The 16598-nt window shown below is 53.4% G+C and overlaps 8 protein-coding genes across 8 annotated transcripts; 4 read left to right on the forward strand and 4 right to left on the reverse strand.

Moving 5' to 3' along the window:
* Window positions 1-60: 60 nt before the first annotated feature.
* On the reverse strand, window positions 61-1355 carry SAICODRAFT_93368 (60S ribosomal protein L8). Its single transcript, XM_019171867.1, has 3 exons — window positions 1168-1355; window positions 241-732; window positions 61-184 (listed from the first exon to the last, which is right to left on the reverse strand). The coding sequence occupies exons 1-3, from the start codon at window positions 1325-1327 to the stop codon at window positions 78-80; spliced, it is 759 nt and encodes a 252-aa protein (XP_019023606.1). The 5' UTR covers window positions 1328-1355; the 3' UTR covers window positions 61-77.
* Window positions 1356-1513: 158 nt separating this feature from the next.
* Window positions 1514-3037, reverse strand: SAICODRAFT_93372 (auxin efflux carrier). Its single transcript, XM_019171868.1, has 2 exons — window positions 2638-3037; window positions 1514-2584 (listed from the first exon to the last, which is right to left on the reverse strand). Exons 1-2 carry the CDS (start codon window positions 2986-2988, stop codon window positions 1529-1531), a joined length of 1407 nt encoding a protein of 468 aa, XP_019023607.1. The 5' UTR covers window positions 2989-3037; the 3' UTR covers window positions 1514-1528.
* A 377-nt stretch (window positions 3038-3414) lies between these two features.
* Window positions 3415-4326, forward strand: SAICODRAFT_7924 (uncharacterized protein; the record flags this gene model as incomplete). Its single annotated transcript, XM_019171145.1, has 1 exon — window positions 3415-4326. One exon carries the CDS (start codon window positions 3415-3417, stop codon window positions 4324-4326), a length of 912 nt encoding a protein of 303 aa, XP_019023608.1.
* A 582-nt stretch (window positions 4327-4908) lies between these two features.
* SAICODRAFT_7925 (uncharacterized protein) lies at window positions 4909-6665 on the forward strand (the record flags this gene model as incomplete). Its single annotated transcript, XM_019171146.1, has 3 exons — window positions 4909-5325; window positions 5925-6121; window positions 6182-6665. The coding sequence occupies 3 exons, from the start codon at window positions 4909-4911 to the stop codon at window positions 6663-6665; spliced, it is 1098 nt and encodes a 365-aa protein (XP_019023609.1).
* Window positions 6666-8666: 2001 nt separating this feature from the next.
* Window positions 8667-10004, forward strand: SAICODRAFT_57824 (kinase-like protein; the record flags this gene model as incomplete). The annotated part of the gene is made up of 1 exon (XM_019169562.1): window positions 8667-10004. One exon carries the CDS (start codon window positions 8667-8669, stop codon window positions 10002-10004), a length of 1338 nt encoding a protein of 445 aa, XP_019023610.1.
* Window positions 10005-10324: 320 nt separating this feature from the next.
* SAICODRAFT_66112 (uncharacterized protein) lies at window positions 10325-13244 on the reverse strand. The gene is made up of 3 exons (XM_019170196.1): window positions 13135-13244; window positions 13008-13082; window positions 10325-12958 (listed from the first exon to the last, which is right to left on the reverse strand). The coding sequence occupies exons 1-3, from the start codon at window positions 13159-13161 to the stop codon at window positions 10451-10453; spliced, it is 2610 nt and encodes an 869-aa protein (XP_019023611.1). The 5' UTR covers window positions 13162-13244; the 3' UTR covers window positions 10325-10450.
* On the reverse strand, window positions 13015-15059 carry SAICODRAFT_129690 (ORC2-domain-containing protein). Its single transcript, XM_019165417.1, has 2 exons — window positions 13135-15059; window positions 13015-13082 (listed from the first exon to the last, which is right to left on the reverse strand). Exon 1 carries the CDS (start codon window positions 14935-14937, stop codon window positions 13399-13401), a length of 1539 nt encoding a protein of 512 aa, XP_019023612.1. The 5' UTR covers window positions 14938-15059; the 3' UTR covers window positions 13015-13082; window positions 13135-13398.
* Window positions 15046-16476, forward strand: SAICODRAFT_93380 (Arginine biosynthesis bifunctional protein ArgJ beta chain; the record flags this gene model as incomplete). Its single annotated transcript, XM_019171869.1, has 2 exons — window positions 15046-15068; window positions 15125-16476. The coding sequence occupies exon 2, from the start codon at window positions 15127-15129 to the stop codon at window positions 16474-16476; it is 1350 nt and encodes a 449-aa protein (XP_019023613.1). The 5' UTR covers window positions 15046-15068; window positions 15125-15126.
* Between the last annotated feature and the right edge of the window lie 122 nt (window positions 16477-16598).

Genomic DNA, 16598 nt, shown 5'->3' on the forward strand with positions numbered 1-16598 from the left:
TTTCACCGTCACGCCCCCCAGACACCACCCGGGACCAAAAAGACAGCAGGCATTTTGACAGGTTAATGTCAAAATACTTACTCCTCCTTGCCCTTGGTACCACGGAGGAGACCAGTCCTGCGGGCAGCAATAAGACCGACCTTCTGACCAGAGACGGCGTAGCGGGAGATGGTAGAAGCCTTACCTGTAGGAAGCGAGTCAGTAAATATGATAGAGGCATGAGATAGCAATAAAACGTACCAATGTGCTGGTGGTTACCACCTCCGTGAGGGTGATCAACGGGGTTCATGGCAACACCACGAGTACGGGGCCAGCTGTTACGCTTGACCTTGTACTTGTGGAAGGCACGACCAGCCTTCAAGAGGGGCTTGTCGATACGTCCACCACCGGCAACGATACCGATCATACCACGGCACTCAGAAGAGACGATCTTCTTGGCACCGGAAGGAAGCTTAAGACGGGTCTTGCCGTCCTCACCGTGACCAACAACGATAACGTAATTACCGGAGGTACGGCCGAGAGCTCCACGGTCACCAGCCTTCTCCTCGACGTTGGAGATGATGGTACCCTCAGGCATGGCGGAGAGGGGAAGGATGTTACCGACGGTCAAAGCGGCCTTCTTACCGGTGTAGATGAACTGACCGGTGTGCATACCCTCGTTGGCGATGAAGGTCTCGGTGTGCTGCTTGTAGCGGTAAGGGTCACGGAAGACAACCTTGGCGAGGGGGGCACCTGTGGCAAGTTAGTAATCATTCCAAAGAACCTAATGCCCGATGGAGATGATTCTTCAGAGGACATGCCAAGGTTCCGTGTCCACCGATACTGACACCATGCATCGCGGGTCATCCAAGGTTAGGCAGACCAACGACGAATAACGGCAGTATATACAACACGATCCGTTACGGTTCGTGCGCACACCCCGTTCCTTGTTCCACAGCATTTTCTGAGGACGGTATCGGATCATATCCCTCACGATCACCGATAAAATCTTTCACAAAATAGAAACCATGTAATAAAGGCACCATAAGGGCCGGCTTTCAACATAAAATTGCACGCAAACGCATCCGCTTTTCGCCAGCCGGCATGCACGTCTTTGCGGCAGAACCAAGTTTTCAGAACGAAAACTGTCCCCGTCCGAATCATCTTCTCGGATAGAAGTCGACTAACCTCGTCCAGGGTCGTGGATGATCTCCCTGACGACACCACGAACGTAACCGTGACGCTCAGCGTAGTCGAGGGTACGGTGCTGGGCAGCACCCTTCCTCAAACGGGTGTGGGACTTGAAGATACCACCGGACTTCCTCTGAGCTCTGATAACGCGACCCATTTTGCTGCTGTGCTGGTTAGGTGGTGACGGACGAGTAAACCCGAATTTTACGGGAAGGTAGTTTTGCAGGGTGCGCGCACGTGAGTCCGGCGTAGGGCAAAGCAAACCCTAAGCCTGGGGAGCGCAGGAAAAGTAACGATTCAACGGAATTCAGTTCTATCATAATCATAACGAATGCTCGATTGTCTTCATCGTATCAAGTCAATGACCAACTCCAGTGGCCCACTCCACGACCTCCAAGCTCAGCGTAACCAGAATCAAAGTACTCGGCACCGTGAACCACGCATAACTGTAAAACAAAACCCGTGCCATCTCTCTTTCGTATACGCCGTTCATCTGACAGATCTGATGCAATGTGAGAGCCGTGGGCGATCCAATCAACAAAAACATAACGACAGTAAAGACGGGATCGTCAATGATTCCGTAGTCAAAGTACTTGGCGATGATGGTCATGATCGGACAGAGGAAGACCGGGATCACGAGCATCTTGCCGAAGATAGCGGCCCAAACAGTGCGGTTCTCTAAGGCGCGACGCTCAGGCGAGAGATTTGCAGGCGCCTTGATGTCCGAAGAGAGGTTCGCACCAAGAACGATCAAAATCAAAGGAACGGCCATTTGGGACATGGTCTTGATGGCAGAGGTAAAGGAGTTATTGACGAAGGTTCCGGGCTTGAAGAAGAAATCCTGCAAAGGTGGGATAGCGGCGACGAAACATGCGGTGAGCAATGCGGAGAGAGGAGGATTGAGGAAATCGAGAAGAGTGACTCCGATGCGCTTCCACAGCGGATTCTTCTCGACAGTGTGAGCGCTGCCATTGCCGTTGAGAGAAGGGAAAGAGGTAATGTGGTTGGAGCTTGGGTTGCGAGGGCTGGGGTTTGTACCCGTGTTGTGTCCGGAGTCGTGTCCGCCGACGTTCACTGGCTTTGGCCTCTTCATGACCTTCCTGGTCAAAGGAGTAGTCTCCTCGATTACGTCCTCGTCATCCTCCGGATCGCTTTCATCCAACAAATCATTCGCTTCACGTCCGATGTTCGCTCCAATGCTAGTTTCTTCATCGCCGTCAACGGGGGCAGGTGCAAGGAGGTACTTGGCACCATACGACCAACGGATCACGAGACCAAGCTGGGCGAAGATAAGCAAGTAAAGGATACCGCGCGATGCTACAGCATCCTGAGTGTCGTTTGGTAGCTGGTTCCACAGTAGACGTTCTTCGGTTCGTGCGAGGGATGTAACAAGGGCAATGGGAAGGGAATTGCTCTGATCAGATAGGTTAGCATATATGCCTCAAATACAATGGTCTTAATACATACGTTCTGGAAAACCGTACAAGCGACCACAAACAGACTTTCTCTGCCCCTCAAACCGAATATCCTTCCGCTCAAGTGTCCCACGAAGAAACTGATGCCACACAAGATCGCGAATCCCACAGGGAGAATCCACAACTTCTTCATCTCCTCCGCATTGACCGAACTCGCCAGCTTGACAAAGATAAGACAGGGCGTAAAGAGCGTCATATTCAGCGCTGCTAACTTCTTCTGCATGTCCTTGTCTATGAGCCCAGACTTTGCGAGCCACCATCCTGCGCCGGAAAGACAGACTACTTCAAGAACGGACTCGAAAGTCGGGATAAGTAACCCAAGTAGGGAGGTGCCGTGGACCATCCTTGGTGTAGAGGATGGGTTGTCGATGGGGTGTATGCTGGATCAGTCGCTTCCTTATGATCGTCTACGTCTTTTTTCTCGAAGTGTACGGAGGCGCAGCTTCTGTGCATGGATGTGCGGTGACGTTGCAAATCCACGTAAACCCAGCATACGGTAAGCATATGGTAAGCATTACACAAACAACAAAATAAAAAAGTCGTATTCAGAGTCAGAAAACAGTAAAACGCTTAGTTTTGTCTACATCAACTGGTTCATCAGCTCCGGGAACTTTTCCGGCTTCTCCCTCGGGAGAACCGGACTCGCCCATGGAGCCCCTGAATCCTCAACACATCTCCACTCCATCGGAATCGACTTCCAGACCGGCTCCAACCATTGCTCCTCTTCTCTCTACAGCTCCTGTCCTCTCTGCCAGTTCCTCTGACTTTCATGTCCAGGGTTCTGACGGCGAGCCCATTACCTCAGGGGTCGCTCCCTCCACCAGCCGTCTTGTCTCCGGTTCGTCAGAGGGCGAAACCTCCCTCCACGCAAGCCGACTTAATACAATTCTCAGCGGTACCAGACTCTAACCCGCTTATGCAACACTCTCCTGTCTCCTCTTCTACGCCCGCTCGCCCTCCTCCTTTTGGGGGGGGACCTCGGCTAGAACGAGAGGACACGCACGACAACCCATCTGACGACGAAGACCTGGGCGTCTCTCTCTTTACCAAGGATTGGAGCGCGATTGAACCGGCCGTTCTCGGATTGGTCCCAGTCGACACTCCACCATCCCTGCGTCAACTTATTACTCTCCTTGTTGGGCACTCGGCTAGTTCTGAGAAGCGTATCAAGGCACTCGAGGATCAAGTACAATCCCTTCGTACTTCCTCCAACTCCTCTCTTCTACGGGCTCAATTGCGAGACCTGGAAGGGTTCAAATCTCCCGTGGATGTCATTGAGAATTCCCTTGGCAAGGATTTCAGGACTCCCATGGAATCACCTATTCTCCCGCGGCTTACGATGGTTGAGAACGTCTGCAATACTATTCCTAAGTCGTCCACTTATACTGCGATGGGCCAGAAGATAGCGGATCTTGGCTCTGCTATGGAGAAGGTCAAGGAGTCCGTCTCTCCAGCCTCCATCTCCAAGCTTGTCGAAGATTCCGCTATCTCTGCTCTGTTGCCTTCAGGCCCACTCTCCTCGGCGGTAGAGAAGTTGGTTTCGGATGCTACCACTGGGTTGGTCTCTAGAACGGATTTGGGTGCTCTTTTCGATGAGAGAATCCTGCCGTTGAGGGACTCGATCCAAGCGGAAGCACTTCAGTCTAGTACCCAAAGGGGGATTCTAGACAACCTCGTGTAATCAGTCGACGCGCTCGCTAAAACGGTCGGGTCGATTGGGAAGAAGTCCTACTCCCAGGCCTTGGGGAAGGGAGAAAGCCGAGCTCCTGCTCCTGCCGCCCCCCCTCCCCAGGATCCTCGCCCTGTCCCCATTATCCCTCCTAGCGGGGGGACGAACATTCATACTCCTCAACAGCATCTTCCTCGCCCTCCGTCCCCTCCCGACTCAGAACCTGAGTCAGGTGACTTAGGGAAACGTCCCCTCACCGGCTTCCGCGCTACACCAGACTTGACTCCTGCGGAGATCCAAACACGTGAGAAATTGCGTGGTGAGGTTCTCTGTGGACGAAGCTCGGGTCGTGACCTGAGGCTGCGTGGAGGGTTGCGTATTGCGGAGTTTAAAGATGGACTTTTCTCGAAATGGGTGACCCCTGAACCCAATGGTTCTGCTACCGGTCCAGAGGCCGTCCCAACCAGCACCCCTCCTCCGATTGAGAGTTAGCGCCAGAAGTCCGCTATCACCATTGTTTCTTGGAACGTTGGGGGTAGTGTACCTGCTAAGCTCCGACAATCTAATGATTTTAATGATCTTCATGACCTTGCTATGTCTGATATCGATATCTTGCACTTGGGGGAGGACTGGACCTACCCCGAACTTGCTCATCTTATTGAAATCCCTGGATTTCGTCTCTTCCATTCGCCTAGAGTGGTGCGCCGTCACATGCGCAGTACTCATGGGCATGGGGGATCTGCTGTCTATGTCAGGAACTCGCTTGCCTCGGAAGTCAAGGTCCTTCGCCTCAATGGTGACTCTGACAGGGACTGGATCTGGTTGGCTGTTTGTGGAGTAAGTTGTTGCTTCGCTTACGCCCCTCCTCCCAACAGCGTTGCCATTGTGGATGAGGAAGACCCTCTCCTAACTATTTATGGGGAAGCTGCTGTGTATGCGCTTTCTGGACCCGTGGTGATTTTGGGTGACTTAAATGCGCGTACCGGCTCTCTCTCCACTGACCTCCCCTCTGTTCCTCGAGCGTCCATGGATCCCTCCGTGTCGTCCCGAGGCCGGCTCCTCTTGGACCTGTCAAAGGATGCTGACATGCTGGTTTTGAATGGATGTGATGGTTACGGGGACCCCGAGGGCCGCATCACCAATTTCCATTCTCGCGGCTCCTCGGTAGTCGACTATGTGGTGGTATCTGAGACCCTTGCGGTCCCAGGCTGCTCCATGGCGGTGCTGAACCCGCAGTTTGATTCATTCCATTGCCCTATACGCCTCACGTTATGGGGGGTGCCGGGCGCATCATTGATGCGGTCGCTTCGCTCTACTCGAACACTACTAGTGTCGTCAGTTCACGTTTTGGATACTCTCCGGCGTTTTACTTCGACCATGGCGTGGTCCAGGGAGACCCTCTCTCACCAACTCTATTCGCTATCTTCCTCGCTGATCTTTGGTTCCCGTCAGGTGCAGACTCTCCCTCCCTGATGGGCACTAAGGTCCCATGCCTTATGCTGGCTGATGACATTGCCTTATTTGCGCATTCTGAAGCCGGCTTGCAAGCTCTCTTGGACTCCCTGGTGGCATTCTGTTCCAGATGGAGGTTGCTCATCAATGGTGACAAGTCCAAGGTTCTTACCTTTCCAGGTCGACGGACTCGGTCGGCCCCTCTCCGCGTATTCACCTCCCGCGATGCTCCGCCCTTAGAGGTTGTTGAGGAATTTGAGTACGTCGGTGTTACAGTCTCGGCAACACGGGCGTGGTCCTCCAAGTCCCATTGCAGGAAAGCGATCGCGAAAGCCAGACATACCCTCTTCTCGCTGTACGCTATTCGTCATATGGTGGGTAGGGTCCCCCCTCGGACTTACGTGAGATTGTATAGAGCCCTGGTGGAGCCCTACCTCATATATGGAGTAGTTGTTACCTTCAACGGCCCATTCCATGCGGAGTATGATATGCTCCACAGGACCGCCATGCGCATCGCTACAGGAGTCTCCCCCAGGTCGATCACGGCTCCTCTGTTTTACGACCTTGCGGAACTCCCTTTCTTTGACCGCAGGACAGTCCTACTTGCGGGTTACTTCGATTATCTACGTGCTCTACCTCCCGGCCGCCTTGCCCACGAGGCTTTCCTTTCCTCCCAGCGCTTGGCTGAGCAGGGTCACAGGGGCTGGTATTCTGTCGCTCGGGATAGGTTCCAGCAACTGGGGATTGACCTTACACAGGGTGAGCAGATCGGTCCACTCTCTAAGACGCTTGCCAGGAAAGGGTGTATTCTACTTATACCGACGCTGTACAGCGTTTCAATCGCTTGTCTCATCTCCGCCCCCGCCTCCGCCCCCATCCCTCATCCGCCTCACCGGTAACATCCCTCAAACCTCACCCCTACACCTTCCTTCCCTTTGCCCGGGCGCGGGCCATGGCGAGGTTGCGGGTGGCGTCTCATAATCTGGCTATCCAGACGGGTCGTTACTCGGCGGTGCGTATTCTCCCGGAAGACCGTGCTTGTGAACCGTGCCAGCGGATCAGAGCGGAGTCTACCTCGGAAACAGAGATTCATGCGGTTTTGCTATGTCCTTCGATGGATCAGCAGAAGCTCATAGAATTTCTCTCTCAGTTAACAGAGGTGGGTCTGTCCTGGGCGGCTCTTGTTACCTCATTTCGACAGTCGCCTGTGTGGGATCACCACCCTGCAGAGGCACTGTTTGGTGCCCTTCTCGAGTCCCGCCAAGGTTGTCTCTGCCTTCTCTTCTCGAGTCCTCACTGTTTTCCGCGGTGCTGACTCTAGGATCGTGGGCAGGGTGGCCTGAGCCATATATGGTTTTTTTTCGCTTAGCTTCTTTTCGCCACTTTTGGCTTGTTGTTGTTTGTAGCCTCTTAGTTACATTGCCCTACATAGGTATCTGTAGCTAGTTCACTTGCGGAGCCTCTTTGGCGAACTGCGAATTTAGGGTCCTGATCCTGGCACACCCCATTCTCCTCGTAACACACCCCCGCGCGCGGATTCCGCGCCGCAGCTGCCAAATCGGAGAGACCAGAGCAGAGCACGACAAGATAATAGACCCTAACTCTATTAATGATATACACGGGCACTGGCATCTTGTCCTCGACAAAAACTACATTAACGGGCCTGCAACTCCTGACACCAACCGACAAGCTCGTGATCCTCAAGTCTTCAACGCTAGAGGACGCCTGAGGGGCTCTCAAAACCGCCGACCAGCCAGGCCACAAAGCTCAACTCAGCGAGATCCCAATGCTATTGAGATATTTCAGGCCCCAGCAAGGCTCTGTGGTTTATGCAGGCGCCCCAGCCATGATCGGAGGACATGTGAGCTTCGTGGAACCCAAACACCAAGCCAGACTCAGCATCCTATTGCTCCAGTGAATGGTGGGCCATCTCAACCTTGGTTTGTACCGTCCTATGATCCCCTCGAAGCTGCTCCGGTGCAATATCAGTTCTATGGCCCTCCCCCCGGGGCGCCCTGGAATTACTTTGGTGGGTATGGGCACTGAGGAGTCCGTGGGAGTGTCCTGGTTTTTTTTTGTACATACTGCTAATGTAAACAATATTATCTTGTCGTGTTCTGCTCTGATCTCTTTCATTTGGCAGCTGCGGCGCGGAATCCGCGCGCGGGGGTGTGTTACGAAGAAAATGGGGTGTGCCAGGATCAGGACCCCGAATTTATGCTTTACAAACAAACAAACACCCTGGTAAGCTTGGACAGGCATTTGAATGAACGGCGATGAAAGGGACGGTTACGACGGGACTGTAAAATAGTAGCAAAGCCTTCCATTCCCCAAAGGCGGAGCACCTCTGTAAGCTTTTCTCATCTTAATTCTGTAGCAGGCAATCCAGGTTCATGTCGAGGGTGAGTAGGCTGCGCGCCACGAACGTCAGGCTCAGTCAGCGCCGCAGAACGCCAGACCCAGCATCATCCAGACAGCACCACCACCCGTCTTTTTGTCTCGAGCATACACTCCCAAGAGCCATGGCCGATCCTTCAGAAGACTTCGCAAAGCTCGACATTAACCGTCCTCCGAAGCCTGAAGCCGCGTCGACTCCGTCCTTGGTTACCCCTGGATCGGAACAACCCCCGAGTCCGTTGGTGAATCTCTCTACATCACAGACCCAGACTCCTCTTCGTCTACCGCTTCCGGAAGCGAGATCATCGCCAGAAGTTCCAACAATCCAGACGAGAAGTCCCAATCCGCTGTCCGCTACCCACTCTGCACGCCGTCCTTCGCAGATGCCCGGAGGCGGTGTGCAAGGTGTAGTCAACGGTGTACCCGTCAGAGCCGGTGTCGGAGGTGTAGCTCCGTCTCCACCGGGATCAATGCGCGGGTTACCGGCAAATATCCAGGAGCGAATGCTCGCTTTCCAACAATCTCGCTCAGCAAAAGCAAGCGCGGCAGGAACCCCTTCAACCCCTGCTAGTCCATCCGCACAACAAAGACTACCCCCTCAACAAAGGCCACAAGCACATAACTGGGTCAGTGAGGCTGGTGTTCCGGGGGCTGCACAGTTGAAGTTGCCAGGTGTCGGACCTGTTGCCGGTGGTGGGTTGAAAATGCCTCCAGGTGGATTAGCAGCTAGGAGAAAGGGCGGATTGAAGTTGGTCGATGCTATGGGACCAGCGGCTCCTAAGAAGGAGGAGACGGCGTTTTCGAATTTCTCAAAGTACGTCAATGCCGAGAACGGCTCACTGAACTTTGCTGGCAAGGCTGTTATTTCATCGGAAGGTGTCAATTTCTCGTCTGGTGAAAGTTTCAAGATCTCAATGAACGATCTTACTCTCCTTGAGGAGCTCGGCAAGGGAAACTATGGTACCGTTCATCGTGTGCTACATAAGCCCACCAACGTCACTATGGCCCTGAAAGAGGTTCGTCTCGAGCTTGACGAGGCCAAGTTCAGTCAGATCATCATGGAGTTGGATATCTTGCACAAAGCAATATCACCACAGATCGTCGAGTTCTACGGTGCTTTCTTTGTGGAGACTTGTGTTTACATCTGCATGGAGTACATGTCCGCTGGTTCGATCGACAAGCTCTATGGTGATGGTATCCCCGAAGATGTTCTTGGCAAGATTACCCTTGCGATGGTCAAGGGTCTCAAGACTTTGAAGGACGAACACAACATCATTCATCGTGATGTTAAGCCTACCAACGTTCTCGTCAACGAGAAGGGCATTGTCAAGCTTTGCGATTTCGGTGTGTCTGGTAACTTGGTGGCGAGTATTGCAAAGACGAATATCGGATGTCAGTCATACATGGCTCCAGAGCGAATCAAGGCGGAGAATGCGGGTCAGATTACCTACACCGTCCACTCAGATATCTGGAGTCTGGGTCTGTCGATGTTGGAGATGGCGAAGGGTGGATACCCCTACGATCCTTCGACGTACAACAATATCTTTGCTCAGTTGCAGGCGATTGTCGACGGCGAGCCGCCTGAGCTTCCTGAAGACTTCTCTGAAGACGCTAAGGATTTCGTTAGGCAGTGCCTCAACAAGTCGCCGCGGAACAGACCGAATTACGCTCAGCTTTTGCGACACCCTTGGTTGCATCGCTGGGAAACCGAAGAGGTTGACATGGCCGGTTGGGTCAAGAGAGCACTTGAAGCCCGTGAGAAGGCGAAGAAGGAGGGTGTGAAGGAGGAGAAGCCAAAGCCGGCGTTGCACAAGGTTGATCTTCTGTCGACCAGAGGATGATCGAAATGGTTTGACAAAGAACGGGAAACGTTGTATGATATACCTTTTTTGGATTACGCGCATAAATAATCAAGTCATTCGGGGCTTTACGGGAGATGGCAACAGCAAGCATTCTTTTGGACCGGAAAAGGAAAAGACGGGAAGAACGGAGGATGTGGATCATGCTGGGTGTGCTTTTTTCTTTTTACTTTTTCAGCTCTTCATCTGTACGGCATGTTATGGAGCCCTTGATGGGCACTCCTTGGTTTACCTCTCTTTCTTGGGTTTGGTGATTTATTACTTGCTGGCTGCGGTTGCCTTTTTGGATACATATACGTATACTCATTATAGGAGGGATTGCATTATTATTACCCTAACTAGATTCAACGCCCGCTATATGTCCCAAGCACCCTGTCCATGATTGTCCCGTTCGTGCTGTGCTATGCTCATTGCATTGCTCGGCTTCCTCAGTTCGAGGATCTCAAAGTATCAAATACCCTTCCTTGCTCCTTGTCCGATTTGAATTGTAGCAGGTAAACGCCCACACCATGCACTCTCACCGCGATACCGAACTTTCCCATTTTCTCACAATCTCTTTCATTCACGTACGTATCAACAAGCTGCTGCTCCTTCTTGCCCTTACCCACAGTCAGAACCACCCGCTTCGATGGACCCTTGCTTCGTCCGCTATGGCTATTCATGAAGCTCGAAATGGAGTTTGTGGATACGGATTGAGTCATTCCCACACCATGGCCAAGTACGGGTGCTGCCTGCTTCGCGGACGAGATGGTTAGCTTGGCGGAACCATTCCCGATCTGCCTCCAGTTGTTGGCTTCAATTCGAGCGAACAGCTTGACCTTGGCGTCCTTGACGAGCACCTCACCGGCCTCAGGCGAAGCTGCCTCCACTGGTATAGGAGCATCGTTGGAACCTGCCTGACTGATGCTGTCGTAAACTGCGTTGTACAAGGCATCAGCCTGTTCAACCGCCTCTACCTTGAAGCGGTAATACTCCCTTTGAGTTCGATCGAGAGCAAACCCGATGATGAGGTGCTGAGGCTTCTCCTCGTTGCGCTGCAATGTCGTCTCACTGTCCACAGCAAGGGCCACGAGCTCCTCCTCGCCAAGGACCAGATCGTCCGCGGCCTGTACTGCAGGGAAGTTGATCTGGAGCAAGCAGTATCTGTCCTCCGGAAAGGTGGTGAGAATGCACTTGGCACCCTCAACGAGGTCTTGCCAATTTTCATCCTCCCAAAGATAAACATCCGCTTGGATGGCGATTTTCATGGATTGGGCATTGTATCCACCGACAATAGGAGAGCTTGACTCATGGAACACAGTGTCAAGCAGCGTCGGTGTCAGCAAGGGTTCCCCAGTACGGACACCATTGCCTGAGGTTGGTGTTGGAGTAACAGACCGTTCCGGGAAATCCTCGACACCACTCAGAGAGGGCTCAATGGCCTCTTCTTGAGGTGCCAGTTGACTCGGAACCTCGTTGTGAGATACCGGAGGCGACGGTGGTCTCCTCAAAGGTGCCATAGTCGGAGGTGGTGCTCGCAGAGGAGACGCTTCCGGCCTTGGTGGAAACGTGAACTTCACAGGCGAACCTGCCATACCGCCCATATACCCTGCCACAACCTTCGAAGGACTTTCATCCACCAACGCATCTCCAAAATTGAAGTCCGGGAGCTTTGGCGGTTCCAGAGGCGTTCTCGTCAGGTTAGCCGGTAAGATCGGACTCGATTGTGTGGTACCGAAGCTCGAGACTGGTGATGCAGACCGGAATGTCGCTGGTGACGAGACATGTGGTGAGGGGAGGGTGAGATGTGGTGCTGGAAGCGGGATTGCAGGTGTCGTAGGTAATTGCGGGGTGGACGGGCCCAGATTCGATGATGCAGCATACGGTGTTGTAGGCGTCCATGCGCCGTTGGGGGTTCCGGGACGGGGTCTCTCAGCATGTGGTGGGGGTACTGGTAATAGATGTGGCGGCGGAGGCGGTGGCACGTCCTCAGTAGCGAGAGCGTCTTTCGCCCAGGAGGAACCGGACGGAGGTGGTGTGGGTAGAGGATCATTCAATGATTTGGGTTGCACAACCGGAGTGACCGGGTCCTCCTCTTGCGGCGGTTGAAAGTGTCCCATGCTTGACAACCCAAGTGATAGGCGATGATCAAAGTCCCAGGCAAACTTATTTGGCGTAGGCGTAACATCATCATCTGACTGTGGGTTGGGCGTACCGTTCGTACCAAGACTCTCCTGTCGACGATGCATAACCGTTCTGGCCCTCCGCAGGATAGAACCAGCCCGTGGACTTCGAGTCGGCGAGTTTCTGAAGGTTCCAAACTTCGATGATGCAAGTTGAGGCGTCTTCGTCTCCTCATATACATGTTGTGTCGCCAGTTCTTCCTCTCCTAGATACACTTCGCCATGTACAGGCGGTGCTGGCGGCGGCATCGAGGGCGAACGCACACCCTCATCTTCCTCAATAATCCCAAGATCCAGACCAAGACCAACCTTTGCAGCCCCCACACTCCTCAACTCATCATCTTCATCCTCCATATCCTCCGCAACATCACTCAACTCAGCATCCTCATCCCTCCTAACCGGCGGCATCGGGAACGGCGCCAACCACGAGTCTCTGATCACACCTTTCTCATCCTCAAGCTGCGCACTCTGTGCTGGCGGTAGTGGTGGTGATCGCATTGGCGGCGGGACCAGGCGGAAAGCGTTTGTGGATCTTGCTGATGCTGGAGGTTCCCCATAGGTGGGAGTAGAGGTTGGGAAGTTCACGAAGGCAGCGCGGATTTCTTGCTCTGTAGGAGGGTTCTCAAGAGGTGTAACAACGAGCTGGGGTGGTGCACCGGTTATCCGTGGAGGTTCTGCTGCGATATGTTGTGGTTGCTCCGGTTCCCGAGTGATTGCCGATGGCGTAACGAACGTCGAAGGTTGTGCTGGACCGGTTAATGTCGCAGACACGGGCTGAAACGATAATCAGAGACGAATTCCCAACTTCACAGACAGAACTCACCGTTCCAGTCTGAGACTCATCCTCCTCAATCGGCTTCCTCGGCTTAACCACAATCGGATCAGGCTTCTTCTTTCTCTGCAAACACCTCGTTAGCCCTCATTCGTACACGTTCTAGCCATCTACACACTTGAAAGGTCTTCACAAAGGCCTTCATGATACTCCTGATCCAACAGCAATAACCCGTAATACCAAGCTTTTGCGCTTTGACCTACCGGGAGGTACTTAGCAGAATTAAGCTTTGCGGTGGAAGACGCGCCGAAACGCGCTTGAAATGCAAGGGTTCGACCAGACGCCCGTGGGATGTCGCAGCAGCAGTCAGAGTTACCGAGCGAGGACTTTCAAGGATTTCGATAATGGCAGCTAGATGATGCTAAATGGCGTGATGGATCGTTTACTCCTCCTCTTGCATCTCCACCACCAGCGTCTCAATCTCTCCCTTCGCCAATGGCACACTCAATACCTCCAGTCCACCCTGATCTTTCCGACTCACCACCATGTTATGATCATAGAACTCCCTCAACTGCGTTCTGAAAGTCAACTCATTCGACACCAAGAACTCCGTAACACAGTTGTCATACAGTGTCCGATACGGTATGCCGTCCGTATCTGATTCAGAATCGGAAGCGAGTTGTGCGAGGAGAAGTTGGAGGTAGATTCCCCGTGCATTGGAAGTAAGGGAGGAAAGCACGTATTTGATACCGCGCAAGCCACCTGCTCGTGCACCAGATCCTGCAACACCAAGTACATTCGCATCGAAAGATGTCTCGACTTTTAGTGGCTCAAATGTCGTCGCATCATGCCAGATGAACCGTAACTTTTCGCTTTTAGCTGCATCCCAGAGTAAGGGAGCGTTGACGTGATCGATTGAGGCAATGAGGTGGATTCGGGGGTGTTCGGCGAGGAGTGAGATGGCTGTTTGGACTTTGTCAGGGCGGAGGGTTTCGCCGTCGATATTGTGGATGAGAAGCACCAGGTCGTCCAGGGGTGGATCCGGAGATGAGAGAAAGCTGACAATATTTGTTAGGATGTCGGCGGGTTGGTTGCCGAAATGCAGCTTGGCATCGGGTGCTGATGCCTCGAGGGCTCCTGCGATTGACTCGAGCATCCCGCGCAGTGTCAGAGATGGAGAGAAGCCGTTTACGACCAACACTGGCCGTTCGCTGCAGTGTTCTCGGACAAATTCCGTGAGCAGGTTCCTCTTACTGCCATATCCGTATAGCAGTAGGTTGAACCCAACACTCAGTTCGAATGCCCACTGCGCGAACAATTCTTTGTGGAGAGATAACAGATTTGCGCGTTCATCTGGGTGGTCGACAGGCAGTGATGCCAATGTCTTCAGGTAAGTCGCATGCTCCATCTGTGGCATTTGCGAGAGTGTGTTATTTGACGTCGTCGTTTTCGACTGCAGCGTGCTAAAGTAGCTTTCATAGCCACTACCATGAGGTGCTGACTTGATGTTGGTGTGCTCCACAATGGCGTCGTCATCCTCTTGTTCTTCCTGTTCCAGGTCGCTCTCCTCATCTTCGTCACTTGAAGACTCTCCCTCCAGTGTTTTCTGTATGACTCTCCTCGTTCTTCTTCTTGAATGTGAGCGGTCCGCGTTCACTACATCGATCCCCTGCACCTCTCCCTTTCTCCCTTTCTTCGTCGGTGTTTTTGGTGGGTCGTCGTCCTCTGGCTCTTCCTTTCGCGCCAGATCCAGCCGGCGCTGGAAGCTCGGCGTGCTCTTCTTCGATTGAAACCCGAACAAGGCCTTTTTTGGCGTGCCCATAGCCGGTCCATCCTCCTCGTCCGAGGGATCGCTCGCCAAGTCTGCCGCCGAGATGACATTCTTCAATGGCGACTTAGAAGGAGAGACGGCAACCGACCTCATCGACCTCGGCGTACCCAGCTCAGGCTTCTTAGGAGTCCCATTGGCCGACCTCTTCATCCCTTGTAAATCCTCGGTGTTTTCTGGGTCTCTGTGTTTGGGCGAACCTTGCAGTATATATCTGGGGCACTGCAAGGGGCCATCGCGGGGTGATCTCACCAGTCATCTCGACCTCGACGAAATCAAGAAAGGTAACGTAGACATTGAGCACTTGATCCGGTATCTGAGTACTAATTATTTGCATTAGAGATGACTCGACCACAATCTCTGGCAGCTAGGGTAGCTATGGCCGTCAGGAATAGCTCCGCAGCATCTCACGCCGACCCTCATAAGGCCGCGGCATCCTCGAAAGCACGATTCGTCCCCAGCACCGGCACATACCCCCAGGGCTTCAATGTCTCCGGTATTCACTGTGGTGTGAAGAAGGATGGTAAATCCCTCGATCTCGCTGTGGTGGCCTCCGATGTGCCATGTACTGCCGCTGCCGTCTTCACCAAGAACGTCTTTCAGGCTGCTCCCGTCCAGGTGTCAAAGGAGACTTTGGTCGGTACCCACGGGCGTGATATCCGTGCCATTGTCTGTAACTCTGGCTGCGCGAATGCTGTCACTGGTCAGGGAGGTTACGAGGACGCGCAGGCTATGTCCAAGGCTGTTGATGTGCTCCTCGGCGAGACTACCTCTACCCACCGTACCTTGGTCATGTCCACCGGTGTCATTGGACAGCGTCTCCCTATCGACAAGATCGTCACTAACATTCCTAAAGCCTACAAGCACAGGGGCTCTGATCACTCGCACTGGCTCGACTGCGCCAAGGCCTTCACCACTACCGACACCTTCCCCAAGCTCGGCTCCAAGACCTTCGGTGTTGCTGGAAAGACCTACCGCATTGCCGGCATCGCCAAGGGTGCTGGTATGATTCACCCCAACATGGCCACCCTTCTCGGTTTCATGGCTACCGACGCCCCTGTCTCCGCAACCGCTCTTCAGTCCATCCTCAAGCACGCTGTCGACCGCTCTTTCAACGCTATCTCCGTCGATGGTGACATGTCCACCAATGACACCGTTGCTATCCTAGCGAACGGCGCTGCAGGCGGTCCCGTCATCGAGCAGGATGGTGAGGGCTACGATGCTCTCCGTGATGTTGTTACCGAGTTTGCTGCTGACATGGCCAAGTTGGTCGTCCGTGACGGTGAGGGTGCTACGAAGTTCGTTACCATCAAGGTTAAGGACGCACTTACCTTCGAGGACGCAAAGACTGTTGCCTCTACCATTGCTACCTCTGCGCTCGTGAAGACCGCTCTCTTTGGACAGGATGCTAACTGGGGTCGCATTCTCTGTGCTACCGGCTACGCAGGCGTCCCCGTCATTCCTACCAAGACCTCCGTCTCCTTCATCCCTACTGATGGTTCTCCGGAGTTGAAGTTGTTGGTGAACGGCGAGCCCGAGAATGTTAACGAGGAGCGTGCCTCTGAGATCTTGGCTTTGGAGGACCTTGAGATTGAGGTCAGGCTGGGAACTGGAGGTGGTCATGAGGCGACTTACTATACTTGCGACTTCTCCTACGAGTACGTCAAGATCAACGGTGACTACCGTACCTAGGTTGTGAGGAAGGAGCAACACATATAGAATGAACGTATCAGAATGTTGATCATTGCAATACGTTCACAAAGGCCAACTGTCTCACGGAAAGCCCTATCACGAGGGTTATGTATTACGTCTTG

The sequence above is a fragment of the Saitoella complicata genome (genome assembly GCF_001661265.1).
Source record: "Saitoella complicata NRRL Y-17804 unplaced genomic scaffold SAICOscaffold_14, whole genome shotgun sequence".
Classification (NCBI taxonomy): domain Eukaryota; kingdom Fungi; phylum Ascomycota; class Saitoellomycetes; order Saitoellales; family Saitoellaceae; genus Saitoella; species Saitoella complicata.